At 36.5% G+C, this 22,144-nt stretch overlaps 1 protein-coding gene across 5 annotated transcripts in view; it reads left to right on the forward strand.

The window, feature by feature from the left end:
- The first annotated feature begins 602 nt into the window (after positions 1-602).
- LOC121314789 (triple functional domain protein-like) overlaps positions 603-22,144 on the forward strand; it is a 183,765-nt gene continuing 162,223 nt past the window's right edge. For 4 of the 5 annotated variants that reach the window (XM_041248463.1, XM_041248465.1, XM_041248464.1 and 1 more), the window contains exon 1: positions 609-856. In XM_041248463.1, coding sequence (XP_041104397.1) covers positions 787-856 — 70 coding nt within the window. In that variant the 5' untranslated portion in view covers positions 609-786. Of the gene's footprint in view, positions 857-22,144 lie in introns of all 5 variants that reach the window. The other variant, XR_005950156.1, reaches the window with a different exon arrangement.

Genomic DNA, 22,144 nt, shown 5'->3' on the forward strand with positions numbered 1-22,144 from the left:
CCCGAAGTTACATGATACTGCCTCTAATCATCTGTTGCAGGGAATCCTACCAAGCTTAAGGAGATCACAAATTAACGGAATCAATCAATCAATCAATCTTTATTTTATATAGCGCCTTTCAAATGTGGAAGAATATTAATTAACATAGCATAAGGTAGTTATCCCCGTGATGTATATAGTATGTTGTAGCATGTTGACCTGCCATTCTGACAACAAGAGCTGCAGGAGATTGTGCAGCGGGATGCCTTTGTGAGTTAGGAGTTAGCCACAATGGAGCCCTTCAGTTGAGCTGTGATTGTCCCAGACATGGTAAAAGTACAGGTAAAATAATGATCATTGTCTCAAGAAAAGTATGTTTAATTTTAAATCTACTATTTAGATAGCTGCAATTATGTAAAATAACTATTTCATTTTAATATGATACACTAAATACTTATTTACATGAATATACGCTGAGAGGAGCCAAGCCTCCTCATTTTGCGCAGCAGCTATGTTGTCACCAGTAACAGCAACATTTTGCACTCATAACTTTCCAGTTTCCGGAGGTTCCCGTAGACCCCGATCCCTCCCACTTTCCTCTCGGTTTCACTCGAGGATAGCCGCCGGTGCTGATTTGTATTATCCAAGATGGAGGACTGCTACTGCTGTGTTAGCATTGAGGAGTGACTCTGCCTGTGTGTCCCTGGATGCGCCATACAGCCCAACAAAAAGAAGACACACATTTCACGCGAACGTCAGTACGTTTTGAAAAGGTGCTTTTGGGGAATTGCATCTCGCTTTCCAGCCATGAGCTCTGGAGAAGGAGCAGAGGAGACTGCAAAGGACGCGGCCGACATAGCGGCGTTTTTCAAATCCGGTAAGCAAGAAAACAAGAGGCGAGCGCAGTTTCTGCTGCTGCCAGTGTGTAAATGTGCTAGGGACATTGTTCCCGAGCAGCGCTGCACCGACATATACAGCTGTGCGCGTGTGGGTGGGAGTTTAATCGAATACACAGGGAATTCACATTTATTTGGGAACTACCAGATCACAAATATAATTATATTCTGAAGAGTGGCAAATGTACTTGGTTTTTTTAGTGTTTTGTATTTCTTGTTGGAAAATATGTTTTTTTTTTCTCTTGTTGTAGTGGTATAGCATTGCACTGTGATGTGTTGTACATTGCAATGTACGTACAAGACGAGTATAGTACGCGTATGCATACATTATGTCATACAATTATTTGGATCTGATATTTTATTGCAACTTCTAGATTTAAGCTTACAGCACATATTGTAATTGTGAAACGTTTTTGGAATGTGATTTTTGAATTGGACGTTAAGAGGTATAGCTAATCACTCACGGTGCAGTTGTTTTTCGTAGATGCATTTCAATGTAATAATAATTGTAACAATGGCAACAAAAACAATGTGATATCAGTAGTTCGTTTGTAGCGTTAGTCATACTATAATTCAGAAGAGTTGATGTTAAGATTACTGTATAAGCACAGTGGGTTAGATCAATACAGATACAACAAGATAATCATGACGTGCTTAAAAAAAAAAAAAAAAATCATGTTTTTTAGCTTCATTAAATACAATACCGTATATTTTATTTTATATGATTGTATGCATGTTTGCTACTGTATAATAATGTCAAATGTGATAGGCGGCTTTAGACATTATTTTATTTGCATAACTGTAAATGCGCACATTTATTTTAAATAAAACATAGGGTGTTATATTGTAAAATCTGCAGATGTATTTTTTGTTATTACTATTTAAAGCATATTGTGAAGTTATTCAATTCCAAGACATTTTATAATTGGAAATGTAAATCGTTTAATGAACAAACTGTGGAGACAATTTGCACAATATTTTCAAATTACGAGATCTACAGCCAGTGTGACCAGAAAATATAACGAATGGCTGTACTAGTGTTGTACTGGTTGTTTTATTTGGCAAGCGTCATGTTACAGACGGCTTTATTACAGTTGCAAAACGCAGGTCATCTGTTGTGGCCCAGTGCAACAGTACAGTGAGACTGAAATACCTGGGCTGTTAACACATTTTAAAAACGGCCATACAAATTGTTATTTTTTTGTACTATACCCGAACATAACTGTAGTGTTGAAAGCCCCTTCCTCCAATCCCATTTATATGTATATCAACGCCCCAGCATCCTGATGAGTGAGTAGTAGGCTACTGTAAATACATAAGCAGTAAAACTGTCTAATATAATTTCTATTGTGCTGCTAGTGGTGGTGGTCCTTGATAAAGCACCCCCACCCCCTCGACAAGCCTCTCTAAACCTCCTATTCACAGAGGACATTAAAAGGTTGGATGCAAACCTGGGCAGTGTGCACCATTACAGGACTAAAACTACTGTATATATGTCAGGATTAACATTTATTCAGATAAAAGCAGGATGTTTTCAGAATCTGATAGCTGGTTTTGGTCTTGTGGCAGTGGGATTTCAGTGGCTTCGGAAACTATTTATGACAGAGTCAAGCACAGAGTGTTTTATTTAATTGTCTAAGGTACAGTATGAGGGATGTGTGTTGCACAAGTAAAATGCTGCTAACTTTCTTATTTTTGCAGTGAGGTGCACAAAACGGGTTTAAAATGTAGGGACAGGTTGAATCTGGTCATCCAAATGGTCAATTTCCTTTGTAAAACTTGAGTCACTCTCAAATGTATTTTAAGAAGAAACCTTTTGAACAACCACTCAATTCTTTGTGGGGTAAATAAAAAATAAAATAAAAAAGCGACACTGTATATTGTATATCAAACTTATATATATATATTCATACATACACATACACACCACTCATGTTGGGGGGGGGGCTAGTTATCAGTTGCTCAGTTAAGGTCAAATATATCTGTTTATTGCAGTAGCACGAGCTTCACCACCTGTAATATGCATTAAAAGCCCTGAATGAATGCCCTTTTGTGTGGCTTAGATAACTGAACGGCCCAAAGCTGAAAGGTTTGAATGGTTTTCAGAATAGGGGATGCAAAATTTTAATGACCAGTATTCAAACACTATACAAATAATAGCAGAAAGAAATGTTGTACATGGTTCTTCTAAATGGTTCTACATTGTTTTTAAAACTTACATTTTGTGCATTTTTTAGGGTGTTGAGATCTGAAATAGGAGTGATGATAGACTGTCATTGGTAGATTTCTCAACACTGCGCTGAGATTTGACTGCAGATGGGAATGTGTTTGCAATTCCCTGTAATGACAGTGAGAAATCAGTGTGATGCACTCACTGTGTGAATACAAAGTAGCTTGGAACTGAGCAGGACGGGATCCCAAAGAAGACCAGCCATGTTCTATTCAGTGTGAATGAGGAGCATGTGTTTTATGGATCTTATTTTATTGCAAGGAGAATGGTCAACATAACTGTAGTACCATTACCACCATGAAAGGCCACAGGAGCATGGAGTAGCATTGGCATTTTTAAATTGCTGTAAACTACTGTAAGAACCTTTAGGAGGCACACCCAATGGCCAATATTTGTTTTTAATGTAATATTTATTTCAGTTGTGGCTAAAAAAAAAAACCAAAAAACCCCTCACATTTGTAATATAGTCACAACCCCCCCCCCCTTCAAATCCCATTGATGAGAAGCAACCAACAGACTTAATTTAAAAGATTGTGTTTCACAATTTAGGAATGCTTCCAGTAAAGAATGAGTAAGCTTCAGTAACTTGCAGTAGCTTTGTCTGGTTCTGAACTGAGCCATCTCCTAGTCATAGTCTGTTTGTAATGAGGTGGTTGATAAATATGTTTTATAAAATACTGTTATAACCTGGGATTCACGTGTGAGTACCAGCAGAAATAGTTTGGTACTCGCCAAAATTAGGGGTCATTATCCAAGTTGGTGTCGTGCTCCACCTCGTCTGTATTGCTGGTTATTACATTTTTTTATTTTTTATTTTGAATAATTTGGAATTGCAAACTATTTTTCTTTCAATAGCCTACCACCATATTCCTGCCCTGGAGATTCAAAAGTAAAAACCAAAACACTTTGTCGCTTTATTAGTGTTGGTGAACATGTTAGCTTGATGGCACAACAGTATTTAACTGAGGAAAAAGTTATATTATTTAAGTATAATGCTTATGTAAATGTATTTTTTTTTTTGTTTTTTTTTAAACTCTTCTCATCCGCGCTCAGTTTGGGAAGTGAAGCGTTAGCTTCACAATGCCATTTCCCATAACTGCATCCCACTTTTCTGAATGGACGGCTTAGTAGAGATCCCTGCTGTCATTGGCTGTTTCAGGTGCCCATTAAAAGAAAGTGATTGATGTTATGAAATGGAGTAGTTCCAACTATTGCTCTCCATTTTGTAGTAAAAACTTGACACAGCCAATGAAAGCACTAGAGGGACTTTTTAGTTAAATTGGAACCCAGAGACTGAATAGAAAACGCTGAGTCTCTGGGGAAAACCTGGAGGTTAGGCAGGTGTGGGTCACAGCCAGATAATGTGCTTGACCTTGCAAGTGTGAGCACCCTCTTTGCCCTTATGAAAAATACTTTCCTGTTAAAAAAAATGTTCTGCCGGTATGCCTTTTGTGTCCTAAAAAGAATATGGAAGTCCGCTTTTTTTTTTTTTTTTTTTTTACTGGTGCTCATGAGTACTTGCGTACTTGTTCTGTGAACCCCTGGTTATGAATACAGTATAGTGACGATCAAGAACAGTTAGGCCATCTGGGACTTTGTGTAGTAGTTTACCAATGAAAGTGCAATTAGCAGGGATAGAAATAATAATCCTATTGCATTGCAATTCATGCCTTTCCAAGATTTACTATTGGCTTTCTGAGCCATGATTCTGAGGTAATTATGAAGCATGTATTCAATTGGCTCTTGAAAACTAAATTTTTTGGTGCTTTTCAGATGTTCCGGTTCTTCCATTCCAAAGCCTTCCTGACATGGCCTTCTCTTTTTCTCTGTGTTGCTGTGGGCCTGGCAGTATATTAAGAAAGATAAAGAGCATATTTTTTTTACTTATTATTCTGAGCATACAAATGTAGTCTTGGATGGTTGCTTTGCATCCGCAATCTGGCGGCAACACCTGCACTAATGTGCTTGGAATATACTCTGCAACAATGCACCCATGTTTTTGGCGACCAGGGAATTCAGACATAGTTTGTTTTGAGTGCCGTGTTGCAATGGTATACAGTACGACCACCATCAAGTCTCAGAGATTTTCTGATCTACGGTACCCGCCCAATAGTATTTCTCACCTTTTATACCAAGGAGAATAATTCTCAGCTGCCAATCAAGTTCATACAATTAACATTCCGGTTGCCTAATCTGTGTAAACATCATAGGGAATGTGCGTAAAGTTAATTGAGTAGTTGGAACAGGGGGGGGGGGGGGGGGGGGGGAATACATAAATAATAAATATTATTGATGTGACATGGAGAAATGATGTGAGATACTGAGCTGGCCTTTAACTTGGAGACCTAGAGGGATCCAGGAAATCACATTGTTTCAATACAGTACATGCAATGGTACTAATGCTTTATTCATTTTGCTTGACTCGGGTACCTGTCATGACGGTCGGATGAGTCATGGTTATGCTACACTGTGAAGGAATCAAAGCAATGCGTTTACTACATTGGAAAAACGTGTTGCATTTATTCTGAGACCCTAGGGCTTTGAAGGAGGGAAACACTGAGTCATGCTGGGGGGAGAGAGCTGTTGTGACTTTAAATAAATAAATAAAATGATACTAATGCTTGATACTGGGAACACTGAACTGGAATCATACTGCGTCACAGTACTTACTAGGGCCTACGATATATTTTCCATAGCCTATTTAAGGGAATGAGACTGAAGTCTCATTGATGTTTCATTTTAAGGTAATGTAATAAAATGGGTGCTGCAGCCCACAGTATTTTAGTGGATTTAAAATTTTAGATAGTAAAAAAGCTGCATACGCAGATGACTCAAGTTAGTTAACGGATACTGTAACTGGTTCAATCTACTTTGTGTATAATGACTGTTCATCTTTGCTCAGATGTACAGTATATTTGCGGTACTGTTACAGCTTAATCAATTCCTTACAGCCATATGCTTCCTGCTTTACATCTATTAACAATTATTGTGCAGATTACGCTCCACAGCTTGTAGGTGGATGGTGGGCAGAATGGAGAAATTTGATCCAGGCCAGGACTGATATCCAGAAAGTCTTGACACCTAGCTTACTGTATATGAGCAGAGACTTTATTAGCAGCATATTGAATATCTTGGGAATCGCTTGTTAGATTTTATATTCAGTGTCTGTAACTCCCTTTTGCTCTACTTTTTCACTGAACAGAAATCGACATTCATATCCTTGGCTAGGCATACGTGTACCTTGTTGTCAGGGGCCCTGGCAGTACAGATGGCACCAGTCATTCTGTAGATGTACTGTAAATAAATTATATATTATATATATATATATATATATATATATATATATAATATATAATATATATATATATATATATATGTCAATTTACCCATACAGTAAATCTTATGTTCAATATTGGCTATTGAAGTAAAAGCAAACATACAAATTACAGTAGTGTTCTATTTTATGTAAATATGTTAATTGGATAAAAATAGCTACAGTTGTAAAGGATTTTAATCAACACAACTACACAGTTTTTGTCAAGAATATGACTTGTGAACGGGGATACTACACTGAGCATTGCCTGCCAAGGAAGTGATACCACAGCACTTTTTAATCTGCAGTGCTGGACCGAGTGAGAGGGTTTTTATGACGAAGATCTAAATTGCCCCTCTGTTTGCTATGTATGGTACATTGTGCCATTTACTATGAAACTGTTGCAGAGCAAAACACGTTTTTCACTTAATACCCGCCATAGCCCAAAAGCTTTTTAGTAATAGTAAAAAAGCACAAATCCTCATTGTTATCTGAGATCGGCTGTACCAGTAATTTGATATGAGAGGAGATACAAAAAACAACTTCGTGTTTAATGGTGCAAACTTGCATTTTGTTTTGGTGATCGAGTGTATCTGATAATAAAGTTGAATTGAATCTCATATGCAGTATATGGGGAGCAACATTGCTTAAATAAAAATAAATAACACATCGATAATGTCTCTGCCAGATTTAGAAATGTAAGTACTGTAGTCCTTTATCCCATTGTACTGCAGTTTGCTTCTGGTAGATCATGTACAGGACAGTGGTTAAATCTGATTAGATTAAGCAGACATGTGGAATGGAGAACACGGTGAGATGGAGAATGCACACCTCCAGTCCTAAACATGACGTGTTGTAACTTGTGAAAAGGTCAACATTCACTTGCTCAAGCTATGCAGCAGCAATGATCTGACAAGCCTGCTAGGATAAGAATACTATACCACATTACTGTAATGTGTAGAATTCAAAGACATCCTTCTAGAGAATGCAATAAGAGACCATAGTATTGGGATATCATGTTACTTGATAAAATGGTTACTGCCAATCCCTTATCTTTACCCCTTTTTAAAAAGATTTTTGCAAAGTTTTCATTAGTTTATTGTTGATGTTATTCTTTGCCTGACGTTTCATTTTGATTTGGATGAAGTCTTTTTATCCCTCATTAGCAAGTTTGGTGGAAGAGTTTCCTTTCCCCTTCAATTGAATACCATGTCAAAAAGCATCAATTACCTTTGTCATGATAGTTGTTGATTTTGCAATTTGGTAATTTAAAAAATCATCTGTGATTGATGCCATAGCTTCACTAGTGTTGATAGGTTCAGTTGGTATTGGACCTTTAACAAAACCCTGTGGGCTACATTACTGCTGACTGAAGGGACTTTTTATTTATTTATTTTTAGTTTTGTGACTGTGTCTTCTGATGACACCAGCAGACTGCGTAGAACAAGATGTTAATCTTTCAACGCTCTAATTCCTGGCTTAATAGTATTACTTATAATAAATAATTGAGTAGACTTTTTTTTTTTTTTTTAAACACAAAGATGGCAATGCAAGCTAACAAGAAGTAGGCTAAACAAAGTAAAAACACAAAATACACACACACTGTTTGTGTGCATTTCGTGATGCATAAATGACAATAACAATGGTTGAATTCAGAGTAGTGTCGTAGCAATATTTTAAAAAGACGTCACTAAAGCATGGTTAGACAATAACACTCGCCCTGCGACCATTTTATGTAGTACTGTTACATATGGGATTACAATAGCCATGGTTATGGCTCACGCAAATTTAACTGTCGACAACCCGATTTTTGTTTTTTCTTTTTCAGGATCTACGGCATTCAGGTCATGTTGCTAGGTAGAAACACAAAACCACTGTTCTAATTAAAAGTTTTAATTAGTTCTCTCAATACCGTCAGTCATTTTTAATGTTAAACACAAGTTTTCAGACTCTTGACTGGCCTCCTCTCGACGCGTGTACGTGGAATAATAATATAATGGTTAAAGTTATCAATCTTCGTAATATGAACACGTCGCAGCTATACTGCTTCATTGTTAGCACAATAGCTGTCCATCTCTATGAATTTCCTTATTCCTACCCTCCCAAGCCATTGATTTGTCAACATTCAGACTGAACCCGCCCCTGGGATCCATAGCAAACAGCTATTGGTCAGAAAGCAGAATATAATTGTTATAATTAGTCTTGCATTGTTGTATCTGCACTGCAATTAAATATTATAATTAGGGCTTCTGTTTTTCAGGTTTTATTTATTGTGTTTTTCTGTGCTTATTTTTTTTCAGGGCTTTTATTTTTTGATATACTGTATGAAATTAGTGTATTTTGTTACTTTCCAAAATGCTTGAGCATTTTTCTGTCAAAATATGTATAGTAATAACTAGACAGTACTTGCACATGTAAGTTGTACCTTCTTTCCTTTGCTGTCTTCCACAATGAAATCCCTATGGTCATGGGCACATTCTTCTGGGGTTTTTGTATGGAGGCACAATTCTGTTTTAAATCCTCCGTATCTTAACTGTAATACAGCTTTAAATCCCACTAACAAGCCTCCATTTCTGATTGTAATCTTGTTTTAAATCTTGCAAGCGGAGTCTCCAATAGAAATGCAGGAATGTGCTGTTACTCAGTAGTTGGGGGGCGGATTTAAAGTATTGAGAACGAATCAATGATAGGGGGCGGGTTTAAAGTAGTCAGAACAAATCAATGATAGACACAAATTAGAAAGGCGGGACAATGCCCAGCAGCTCTGGAAAATGTATTTATTATGATTTTTGTTTGTAGGTTTTATTTTTTAATGGGAAAAGGGTAAACTCAACGTGAATTGATTAACCGTTTCCACAGTTTTTCCGGTGTTTATTGGCTATCCACCGACTTAATTTATTTTCTTGGGGGGGGGGGTTTATCGGTTAAAACCAAAAATCAGACTCTCCAGTTATAATGCAGTTGTCTTTTTAGACAGGATAAAGTAGGGCAGTCACAAAAAACGAAAAAGCTAAACAGGTTTGGAATTGCACATTGTTGACTGCCAAAAAGCATGGCAGTCGCAATGCTTAGAGTTTGTAATCCATGAAAAAAAACAAACAAAAAAAAAAAACAGTGTGTGACTGGGGACGAACAAAGACAAATAAAAAAAATATGGCCAAAGAAAAACGAGCTGATAGAGGAAGGTGTTTATGACCCGATGTAGAAGACATTGTGTTTGAATGGAGTACTCTGAGTGACTTTAATACATACTGTAACTTGTTTTACATGTCAGTGCAACACAGTGGTACACTTGCAAATTATGTGTATTGTTATTTTAAACACAAAAAAGGTGTCTCAAAAAAGGTTGAGCGACTTTTAGGCCAGTGTGACCTATACAATGATTTTTACGGTACCTTTCCCTTGGCCTTCTCAAGTTGTTTTTTACCAACCTGTTGAGGGAAGCAAAGATTGAAAGCAAAGGTGGTGTTGCACAGCAAATGTTGCTCTTCCAACACATTGAAAATGGACAAAGCAGCATGTTTATAACCACAGTAAGAGCATCCAGGAAATCGCTGACAAACTGAATAGTCTAGTGAGCAGGGTAATGAGGAGCACAACAAATGATTCCTTTGAGTGGGAGGTGCCCTTCTTTCTCTCCGGTGACTGAGAGTATCATGGGACTTTCTGGCAGACGTTGGTTGTTTTGTGTCTGTCTTGGGAATTTGGAGTGAGTCATGTCTCTTTGAGTTTTGCATTAAAGGGTTAGCCCTTAGTCAGCTGGCCTGCAGTAACACTTGAGCTGCTGCACACACAAACAGTAATATTTGTGAAGTTTTAGTGCAGTCAGAAGTAAGGGTAATGCACATCAGAAAAAAAAGGAATTTGAAGATATATATATATATATATATATATAACATTATAAATAGATATAATATCTATAATTTTTTTTTTTTGACATACCATACTGTGGTTAACTGTTAATAAATGCTGATATTTACTTGGCCAAGTTGTATAAGTACAGTGGATGCTTGTGACCACTGACAAGCAACCAGACTGTTATACCAATTCCATAATCTCCTGCTGGTGATACGTGGCAACTTTAGGTAAGTATTCACGCCTCAACTGAGCTGATGAAGGAATCCCTCCATCATTTGCTACTCTGTCTGAAGAACTTTTGGTTGTCCAGTTTGCGCTAACAAACGCCTCTGTCAGGTCAAACTTTAATAAGTGGACTTATGGAAGTCACTGTTTTTTGTTTCTTTTCAAGTAAAGCAGTCGCAGTACTGCTCTGCTCCTCCTTTCTCTTTTTGGTGAATCTAATGCCTGTCAACAGACGAGTTTCGGTAGTGATCTACAGTAATGTTGCAGAACAAGAGCTTCCCTCCATCGCTGTGTAAAACTCCTGCTGGATACTGCTGTACGTGATCTGCTGCAGACACATTTTCAGCCTTTTTAGAGACACCCATTTTCTTGTTTACAGTTTGTAGTATTTTAATTTCCCACTTAGATTGCATATAATGACGTGACATAATCACTGCACAAAAATTATATTAACGAAAGTGTACAGCTCTGCTATGTGCCTGCATCCTTGGCGAATATTACATGCAGGCACATAGCAGAGTGGTACACTTTTGTCAATTTAATTTTTTGTATTAAATACAAATAATTGTGTTTTTTTCTTAAGAATATTGTAAAAATCATGGTAATGGGCTAATTTCATGATTTACGCACAGCCTGTGAAATCGCGATTTTTCAATGGCTAATGGCTAGATTAGACAAGCGTTCAATTTCAGCTTTCTGAAACTATGTTGAATTGAACTTGAAAATAAATGACCTACCTGCTTTGAAAATCATACTGTTAGTTGGATGTGAAAATGTTTATTTGCATGTAAAGAATTAAATTATGTGGTAGATTGGAACTAAGTTTTAGGTTACCAATAATCAGTATAATAATTACAATTAATAGAAGATGCTGAACTGGAAAATGCTACCAATCTCTCTGTTGGGTAGATTTTGTCTGGAAGGTTTCCAGCCCAGAATAAAGAAAAAGACTCTCACTGTCTAAACTAGGAGGGCCATCCTTGCCTGTTCTTGAGAAATATAGTTTGACTGCAAGGCTATACTGGATTTTCAAAAATGTTAATGCCGGATGTACCTACATGAAACCATTTGGAAAACAATCTGGTTATTCACTCCTAACTAGTCCCAAATTATTTATTATTATTATTATTATTATTATTATTATTTTATTTATTTATTTATTTATTTATTTTTTTTTTTTTTAAAAGAGCTATTTTACATACACTAAATGTCTGGTTTGAAAATGTTTAGGATTAGAACTGGAGGATATTCCGCCCACAAAATAGAAAAAGTTTGGTATCAGCACTGCAGGACATCTCTCAAAATGACACTGTCCTTTGACACAGCATAGTCAGTCACAGTGCAGTATAGCAAAGGAACTCTTTCAGTTCTTTCAAATATGACAAGTCCTCAAAATGACCACAATATAGCCTACACACTGATAGCATAAGTCCAATTGAATAATTATGATTGTTACATCCTAAGCCGTAAAAAAAAAAAAAAAAAAAAAAAAAAAAAAAAAAAGACCATGAAACTGCAAGGCACAAATAAAAACGAAAGCAGAAGTCAAGAGACAATATTAGCCTTACACTTGTGCCCTTTTTTACATACAAAGTGTCCCAAAGCTCTTACAATCGATCTGGCAATATATGGGTCTGTGATGGACAGGAGCACTACCAATCAAAGAAACTGTCTTCAAAGTGAACCAAGCTGTACAAGTAAAGAGAGACCAGTCTGGCAGGTTTGTAAAGGGCTTGACTGACTCTATGAAGTTTAATGACGGAATGCCATAGTTACACAGCTGAAGGAACACGCGGGGTGAAATCTAGCATGACTGATGATGGTTACTCAAAGACCGCTAGGGGATTTGGAAATAGGTGACGGAAGTGGCAAAGGTGTTAATCTCAAGTACACCTGAGTTCACAGTGGGGGAGAGGGGTGCTCGTTGTTGCTGTAGTTACTTATTCTGTGCTGAAGGTTTGTAAACTTCCAGGTACTGTACTGTCAGCTTAGCTGAGAGAGACGGGGTTGAAGTGACTGGAACATATTGTGGTTCTGTGTCCTCTTGCAGAGTCTCTGTAAAGAGACTTGGAGCCTTTAATCTTAAGATTCTGAGTGTTTGCCATCTGCACTGGTTTAGAAAGATTTCTGTGTTTATTGCACCACAAAGATATTAATAAAATGACAGTGATATTTAAAAGGAGGCCACCCAATTTTCAGCTTCTATGGGATTTTTTTGTAACTGGTACAATCTTGTTTAAAAAAAATAAATAAAAATGAAGCCTGGCATAGCATTGTGTTTTCTAGTGCCAAGAAGACATTTATTGAGGACTTTGCACATTTCACCCTCTGTCCAAGTTTAATTGCCAAGCCTTGTAAATGCTAGCCTTGAGTTGAATGGAAGCAAAGGTTATTGCCTTGTTTACTGCATTCAGTTCCTGCTGAAGGTTCAGAAAAAAAAAAAAAAACCATATCATCCATTGTCCACAGATTCCTCTTTACATTGACATCACCAGTCCTGTTTTTCACTTTGTGATACTAAAAGCATCCAGTGTCCATGAACACTGAGGAATAGGACTCAGGACAGCTAAATCTGTTATGACTGAATCAGATTTCAAACAAGGCACATTCACAGTATGGATACTAAAGTTAATTTGAACACATTTCAGTAACTCCAATCTTGGAATACTGGAAAAGACCTGATAAAGCTAATCCAAGTACAGGACAGTTTTAGAATTTTTATAGGCATCAGGCGATTTTATTGTCTTGGCTTTGTATCATTGCCTTGAATCCTCTACAGTAAACTGCGTAATCCACAGCAAATCTGGCATATACTGTACTAATATTCTATTGTTCTCCAGAAAGAGTAGTATAGCGATGGTCTATAGTATATTGGAATGGCTACATTATTTAGAACATCTTAGAAAGATGTAGATTTATATTCTCTTGGAATACAAATTGACACTATATTGGCTTGATGTACTGTATGGTAAATTAATATTCTTGAAGTGCCACTATTACTGTTTGAACAGCATTCAAGTGGCTTTGAATAAGTTCAGTGTGCACTCTGCACAGAAAGTCAAGTAGACACAGCAAGCTAATTGTTGATTTTAGTCTGTGTCCAATAGATTTTTTGTTTCTTTTATGCAACTACTGTATCTTTACAAGTGTGTTGTCTTTAATTATTAACTATGTGTTTGGCTGTTCTGTAAATTATTAGATTTTTTTGGTCCAGTTTTGTTCAAACTTAATTAACACCCTTTATTTTGTAAATTAGGAATTTAGTTCACGCTTTCATAACCAGTACATCAGTCTCTCCAAACCTGGTGTACTGTTTTTATGGAAGGTTGAGAGGTAAATATATTAGATTATATATTTAACTGTATTGTCCTAGAGCAGGGGTCTCCAACCCTGGTCCTGGAGAGCCCTTATCCAGCAAATTGTATAGGTGTCTTTACATCATCAGTTGCTAAAGATCTGGAACACCTGTTAATCTTGACTATTTAAGCCAGTAATTGGTTCAATTAAGTAACCGAGATTGGTTGAAATGAAAACCAGCAGCCACAGTAGCTCTCCAGGTCCAGGGTTGGAGTCCCCTGCCATAGACAGTACAGTGCAATAGAATGTGACCTCAACAACCATCGGTTGTAAGTTGCTACTGTCTGGGCCATAATAATCATTCATAATAACTGTATGTATCTGTAAATATGTCAGACTTCCATTTCAAAATATTTATATTGTAGGGCAAGGCTACTCAGCCCTTATTAGAAACTTAATTGGTCCAATTAATCAATTTAGTGTACAGCTGGAACAAAAACCAGGAGGGACAGTAGCCCTGTTGTAGAGGCTTTAGGTCAAAGCCTAAAACATTTCTGTTTATCTTGGTTTTAAGTACAGTAAAACTATAGTATCTGATGTATATATTTTAACTAACTACAGTATACATTGAACTAAAAGAGGAAAGGCATGGGACCTGGCCTGTACAGTACTGTATGAATCACCCAGACCTGCACTGATCTAGTTCTGCTGGGCTTTCTCTGGCATACACCAAGATACAAAGATATACAAAGATCTGACCAAATTCAATGTGAAAAATGTGCAAAAATGCAGAAAATCAGATAGGGGGCAAATACTTTTTCACGGCACTGTACGTCCTTAATTTAGTGATACACCTGATGTTCAGCTATAGGAGTACCAGCAGTACAAGTGTGACTATGAAAAATGTTTATGGGTGATTGTGGCCGGGTGCTCCACCCCTGTGCATATTTTATGTTTTATGTGTATGTGTGTAGTGGTGCACGAAGTGTGGGTTGTGTAGCAAGGGCCATTTTAAAATGTAGATTTGTATTTAGGCACGGGGATTGCACAGTCACTTCACGTGTAGATTAAAAAGGTATGTTGGTATGTGAGCACGGGGATGTGTGTGTGTGTTTGTGTGTGGAATAATGGGTGACAGGGAGGAAGTTAGAATCCTCCCTGCAAAAACACATGGGAATGTGGCTGGAGCCTTGAATTGAATAAATCATTAATTAAGGCTCCAGCCACAAATGTATAAATAGGGTGATACAAGTTTTGTGGGTTCAGAGGCGGAGCAAGAGTCGGAAGGTGAAGCAAAACAAATTACAATTGCTATTCGTGCTGGATTTATACCAGCACAATACTTGTGTGTTTCATGTCTGTTCATCTGTCTGTTTTGGCCAACGTGCCATTTTTCAGTTGTGTACAGTGTTTTGTTTTGTTAAATCTTTGTATTTATAATTAAACTCACGCATCAGCGCTTCACTCACAGTGGTGTTGTCCGTCTGCATCCTGATCTGACATCAACACCATCCATACTGAGGGCACAGTGACGTGTTTCCATTTGCAGTACAGTATATGGGGGACCAGAATAATAATTTTTAGTATTTGTCAAGTCAAAATTCCCTCATAGTAACATTCAGACGTTCATATGTGAAAACACATGTTTTATAAATTGGCAATAATTTTAACCCAGTAAACATCCTACTGAATGAAATATTGAACATGCTGAAAACAACCAAGCTAATCCCTCTTGTTATTGTGTCAAAAATTATTTCCTGGAAAACTGAAAAACATTATTCTTCATTCTTATTTTAAACACAGTACACCCATTTGTGAACTGTTATACTTCATCTGACTTTGAAGTGTACTATTAGTCATTAATTCCAGTTCAAGCTTCACTCTCTTGGGTAATTGATATCCATGACCTCATTGATTACATGCCTGACTTGCATGTTACTGCATGACACTTTGTCATTCCTAGAAGCCAAACAATTACACATTGTCTATTCAGTTAGGAACAAAAACTTTTTTTTTTTCTTATTTTCTTTTCAGCTCAGCAACTTTGTGAAATCTAGAAATTATTTTCTTGATCATTGAAGCATTCCATTAGAAAGGAAGCAAAAAAAAAAAAAAAAAAAAAGGTAGTTGTCGCAACAATATATTGAATGTTAACAAAAACACATCTCAATGCAGATGTAAATAGACTGCAACTAAAGAGAGCTACTGTATTCTTAAATTCCACACAGTGTTTATTGCTCAGACACAAGCATTTCAAACGGAATCGATTCTATTTAGGTCAAAAGACCCAGCCAGTTTGGTAACAGGTACTCTGTTCAAGCCTCCACCCTGTATAGGAGGGAGGATTTTATTCTTAGATCTTGTGAGAATCCTGAACCTTACCCCAGCACATTATTTAAGAGTACAACTGCTTTTCCACCATTTTGCTTTTGTGACAAGTGGGTTGTCCCAACCTGCTTATCCCACTTAATGTGTGGTTGAATAGGGTGTTTTTATCAAGTCCCACCTGTTTTCTTTATATGTATAATTATATAACACACCCATTCCTGGACTAAAAAGTGTGTGGTGGTGTAAGTGACAGGTAAGTAATCTGAATTATGTGGCTATAATGTTTTTTTTTTTTTTAAAGTTCAGTAACCAACAGATCAATTGAGCTGTTGAGAGGTGTTCAGCGTCTTTGTGACTGAACTGTTTTCAGTCAATTTAAAATGTTCCATAGGACAGATAAACGGGTACTTTAACCTGTTAGGTTCCCTCATTCTGTTGAAATGTGGTGGCCGTTGGCCAAAGTACGTTTTATTAGCTGTCGAGCATGATGGATTGCATGTGGAATCGAGGGGAGTTAGGCAGTGTTTTTTTTTTTTTTTTCAGTTTCAGTTTTTATTCAATTGGTAAGATTATTATTTTGTTTCTATTTTAGTTTTTGTTTTAAATGATTTAGTTTTAGTTCCAATTAACTAAATTCAGAAAGGCATATCTTTTTTTTCAGTTTCAGTACCTTTTCATTTTAAGATATTTTTAGGTTCATGCAGAGTTGATGCATACAAAAAAAAAATATTAATCATTTAAAATTTCAGTTCTCTTTTTTGACAGTGCAGACACATTCATCCTTGAGCTTTGGGCAACAGTGCCACAGAGCAGGAAGTCACTGCAGCTCGGCAGTGCTGTTTTATATAGCATTTCCGTGAAACGGTAACTCAGAATATTAGTTTTTCATGTTTTATTTGTAGTCATTTTAGTGTTAAAATATTTTCCAGTTTTTTTACTATTTCATTAAGGAAAATTACATTTTTTTTTTGTTTTTGGCCATTTTGGTTTTAGTTTTTGTTGACCTGAGAAACACACAGTTAGGTATCTGTTTGTATTGGTGCTTACACTATTGAGATGTACCTGTGCTGGACCTGCGGGCACACAGTGAGTAAACAAAACTATTTGTTGCTGGATCAATTTGGGTGCTGTGTGGTTTGAACTTTTGACCCCCATCTGTGTGTAGTTGTCAAGGGAGTTCAGTTTATTCTTGTGGAATGCATTTTACTACTTATTTTACTTACAGTACTGTATACAAAAATCATATCCACAGATTCATATATTTATATGTATTTCTATCTACATGCGTGTGTGTGTGTGTGTGTATTCCATATCACTTTGGTTGTATAGTAATTGGTCAGAATTCTTTTATTGTTATTTACTGAGTGTGGTCTTCTGAAGTCTCTCTTTGTATTAGTGCTTGCACTATTGATGTACTTGTGCTGGCCCTGCGGGCACAAAAGTGAATCAACAAAAAACAAAGCTACAGTATATGGGTCATTTGAGTTTTTTTTAACCATAGAAAATCATTGTGGCAACAGTTTGTGATACCTGGTTAGCTGCACTGATGGTAATTCTTGATTACTGTTTATAAAAAAAAAAAAGCTTATTTCATGGTCCACAAATAGATACAGTATTTCACGATTTGAACATATTAAAGCAGAAAAAATAGCATTGGCACCTTTCAAAATTGATTGATTTTTCCAAAGTTAGTATGTAACAAATGTTCCTAAATATTGAAATGCTTACCTGAAAAACAGTAAATGTTAAATTGTAGAATATTTAGTTTTTGTATACGTTTTGAAGACTTACTATTTTCACCATGAATTATCAAACAAAATAAAAACATAAATGTAAAAATAACAACAGACACATGAAATGATGCACCCTTTGATGCAGCTGGTGTATTGTATATTATTTAGTGCTGCTTAGTGATGGCTATGGAAGCACTGTAGAACAATAATAATCATAAATGGCATCTATGTAAATAGAATTGTTTGTTTTCTACGCTCAAAGTGAAAACCAGGACATCTCCAGTTTTGTATTTTAAACAATTAACTCTATTGAAAGATTAACAGTAGTCTTTCAAAGTACAAATTCCAGGATTTAAAAATAGATAAAATAAAACCTCTCATTCAGACAAATATCTCTTGTTGTCTTTGCTCTGTGACAGTAATGTCAGCCAGGTAGTCAGTTTGTTTTAATGTTATAAAGCCAAGTTGTTGTGTTTTTGTTTGTTTTTTCACAGCAATGATGCCTACAGTACTTTTACAGTCCCTCAATCGTTTTCTTATTCTCAAGCTCAAATTAGAGTTCAGGAGTGGCTCCTTTTAAGTTGTAACTGCTGAATGTTATTGGGTGACTGTGTGCCTTCTGGGGAAAGTTTTTTACAGTATCTCGTCTCTGTGTCTGTGCACAGTAAACAAGGTGTGGTGCTTGATCTCAATTGGGAGATCCCAGGGGAGTAAACATGAGGGAAAGCTACAATATTAATTTAGCTGTATTTTGTATTAGGCTCCATTCACACTGGGTCAGTTTCAAACGGACTTATCTGGTTCGTTTCAATTGAAACAATGTATCAGTGTGCTTGCTGTTCACACGGGACCAAGTTCCCTATAGGTTTGGTTATGCTGTTGCTTGGTGAACCAGCCAAGCAAAACTGAAGTAGGCATTCATTTCTTTGACAAGCAGTCAAACAGCTCTTTGCATGTAGTTAAACATCATAATACAAGCGCAATTTACCAAGCTCCTGTAGCTCTGCTGTTTCAAATCGTAGTCATTAATATTCCTGGTTTTAATGGAACAGACAAAATCAAAGGTTGAATATTTCTTTTGACAGGCTTCATTAGCTGTTCCTGTATTGAAGTGTTGCACAAATAACACATTTTTATACTAATGAACCTGATGAAGGATGTATAATCTGTACATGGGTAAGAATTCAAACTTCAACAGAACCTTAAGTATCTGTATTCCTCGTATCATTTAAACTAATGAAAACAATGCTTTTTACATAAAGTTGCAAAATGCAAAAGGCATTTTTTCTTCATTCTTTAGTTTTAGTTGCATCATGACTGCTGCTTCTAAAACTAATGTCAAATCCATCAACAGCCTTGAATGTGATCCCTCCAGATCAAGAGAGACCCGGCGAGCTCGGGAACCAGCCATGGATATTTGTTTTCTGGCTCATGTGAACTGCTGTATGTTGCTAGACCAGGACCATGCATGATACAATCTGACATCTGTTAATGACCATATTAAAGATGTAAAATAAAAATAAAAAACGCTCTTCAGTGAATACAGAATGAATCAATCCTTTTGTAGTTTTGGTTGTTTTGAATCTGAAAGCAAAAAACAGTATGCCAATCTCAGTTAGGTTTAAAATAACAGTGCTTCTGAACCTACACACTTGAATCAGATTAAAGCTCAATTCCAACTCAAATCTGGTTTGCAATATAATATATAGAGGAATAGACAACTTGAATAAAAAATACAGTATATATGCCCAATTGATGATTTAAAAATCACAAGCAAGCCAGAGTTTGTACTGTAATTGCTGTTAAAGAATAAATAAAAATAAATCTGAGAATTGTTCCACTGTTGATAATGCTGCCTGTGCTTTGATGCACCACGCTTCTGTCAAAGCTTTCGTTCATTCCCTTTTATAATGTCTCGTTGGTTTGTGTAATGAGCCAACTCCCACCTACTTATGTAAAAGCCTGTTTTCATGTTCAGACCCCCCTGTGCCTGGGGGAGTAGGGAAGAGGGGGAAAAAAAAAGTTGGTCACTGATTTAAAGCTCAGATGAGAAAAGCTGTAGGCTCAAACCATTTCTTTTAAGTGATGAAACAGATTATGCTCTGTCTTATAATCAGGCTTTTGATTCTGGTCTCACAGGGTGCATAGTGCAAGCCTTGGTAAGGAGAACAGGGATGAGGGAGGAACGTGTAGATGCTGTAATGTACCCCAGAGTGCAGACCCGTCACTAAAATGTTACACGGCCAACTAAATGTTTGGCTTGTATTGTGGCAATATTATTCAGGTTATGTATTGTTGTACATTATCTGTATTCATACCAATATTATTTAGGGAGAAGAAAATAGGTGTGGTCTCTTAAATAAACTAATTTAAATTACTACTGAAGCTGTGTTATTCTTGCCACCCCTCCTCTCATACAAAATCTGAATCCTGTATTGCATTAAAAAAGCTGTTGCATATAATTAATGAAAAAAACAGACTTGCAGACAAAATGTGTCCATAGTAGTACTGTGTGCTCAGTCCACATTGTGTTGGTTTTTAGCAAATAGAAGATCCAGTTGATCCAGTATTTTAACCAAATGTGGATGTTTCAATAGTGAATGGATATTATATTTACTTTTGAGCTGGAAAGAGAGAAGTTCACCCAGTCCCAAAGATATATTTAAAGTGTCCAACTTGAACAGTCAAGTGGCTGTCAAATACAGTATCAATTCTGCCGATAGGGATGCACAGTGTAGAATATACTTAAGACAAGTCATGTTTCTGTGACTTCAGTGATCTCACAAGAAGGGGACAATGGGAAATGTTATGCTTGCTCAGTAAATAGTGGATTTCACGTGCACTGCTGGGACACATCAGAGCTGGAGTAAGAAAGCGTGACTTCCTTCCTAATGTTGATAGTGGTGTTCCTGTGGCAGATGCAGTCTTTTGATTTAGTCCTACTCAGGTGGACTGCTGTTCTGTAAATTTGTAAAGTCATTTTTAGTTTTATTCTTTTTAAACCCCTGCACATCTAGCAGCTTGTGTAGGAGGATTAGTGACCCTCACAGTATTAGGATACCTTTCTAGGAGCAAGCAGACGAATTACTTTGTTGATCCCTTCAGTAGATTATTTCTAGTCTTTCACACCAGTACAGTATAATGTCCACTATACTGTCTTCATGTAGGTAATGTAGAGTTAGAAAGGCTTACTAAAGTATTCAGTAGCTTTATTTGTATCTGCTGATGTTACTGAGTTTGGCTCCTGATTGCAGGCAATATTTTATTTTTCTTAATTCAACATAATTAAATTAAACCATATTTAGTTATGTAATCTGTTTACTGTTCTTATGTAGATCCAGAATATAGTTTTATTGGGATATCGGGATATTTCTGTTCTGTATCTTGATGTGGAAAATCTTGTATCGATGCAACCCTACACCTTGTGTCATACATACCTTGACAAAATCTGAAGAATGTGTGATGCGTTCACACAGTGTGACAAATTGCATGTGTGACCTCACAATGTGGGCGAAAAGCAGTGCCAACGAATGTAAACCATGCAGTTGGCAGAGAAGCACTTCTTGACAGCGAACTACAAATCAACCTGCAGCTGCATTTTTCGATGCCTGTTGGATCGCTGACCCAAATGAAGCGTAGTATCTCGGCATAGCTAACAGTGGTGTTTGAGGCCATTGTGCTGTTTCACAGGATGAATATTATGATTACTCTGACATTATAAATGAAAATGAATAAAACATGAAAACAAGATTCCCAGCACTTGCTGCAGTGGCTGTCAAGTGTGTGACAGTACCAGTAAATAGTGTTGACACAGAAAGATAAAACAAACAAACTTTAAAATAACTGCAAACTGTAGCACAGCAGAAGCAACAGAGACACAGAGTAAAGCCAGATTTAGAACTTTAAAGATTATTTTCTAAAAGTATGTAAAACTCTACATTTGTGTTTGCTGTCCTGTAATGCTGGGATGAAATCTCACTGAAATGTTACATAAAACCAAAAAAAACAATATTAGTTGTATATCATGTTTATGGATAATAAGTTTATGGATTTACAGGATTAAAGACTTGAATTAGCTAAGTGATCAGTTTGTCATTTCGTTGATGTTGTGAAAATCATACTAAACCAAAAAAAAAATATATATATATATATATATATATATATATATATATATATATATATATATATATATATATATATATATATATACACACACACACACACACAGTGGCTTGCAAAAGTATTCAGACCCCTGACCAAGTCTCTCATATTACTGAATTACAAA

Source organism: Polyodon spathula, chromosome 4 (genome assembly GCF_017654505.1).
Source record: "Polyodon spathula isolate WHYD16114869_AA chromosome 4, ASM1765450v1, whole genome shotgun sequence".
NCBI classification, from domain to species: domain Eukaryota; kingdom Metazoa; phylum Chordata; class Actinopteri; order Acipenseriformes; family Polyodontidae; genus Polyodon; species Polyodon spathula.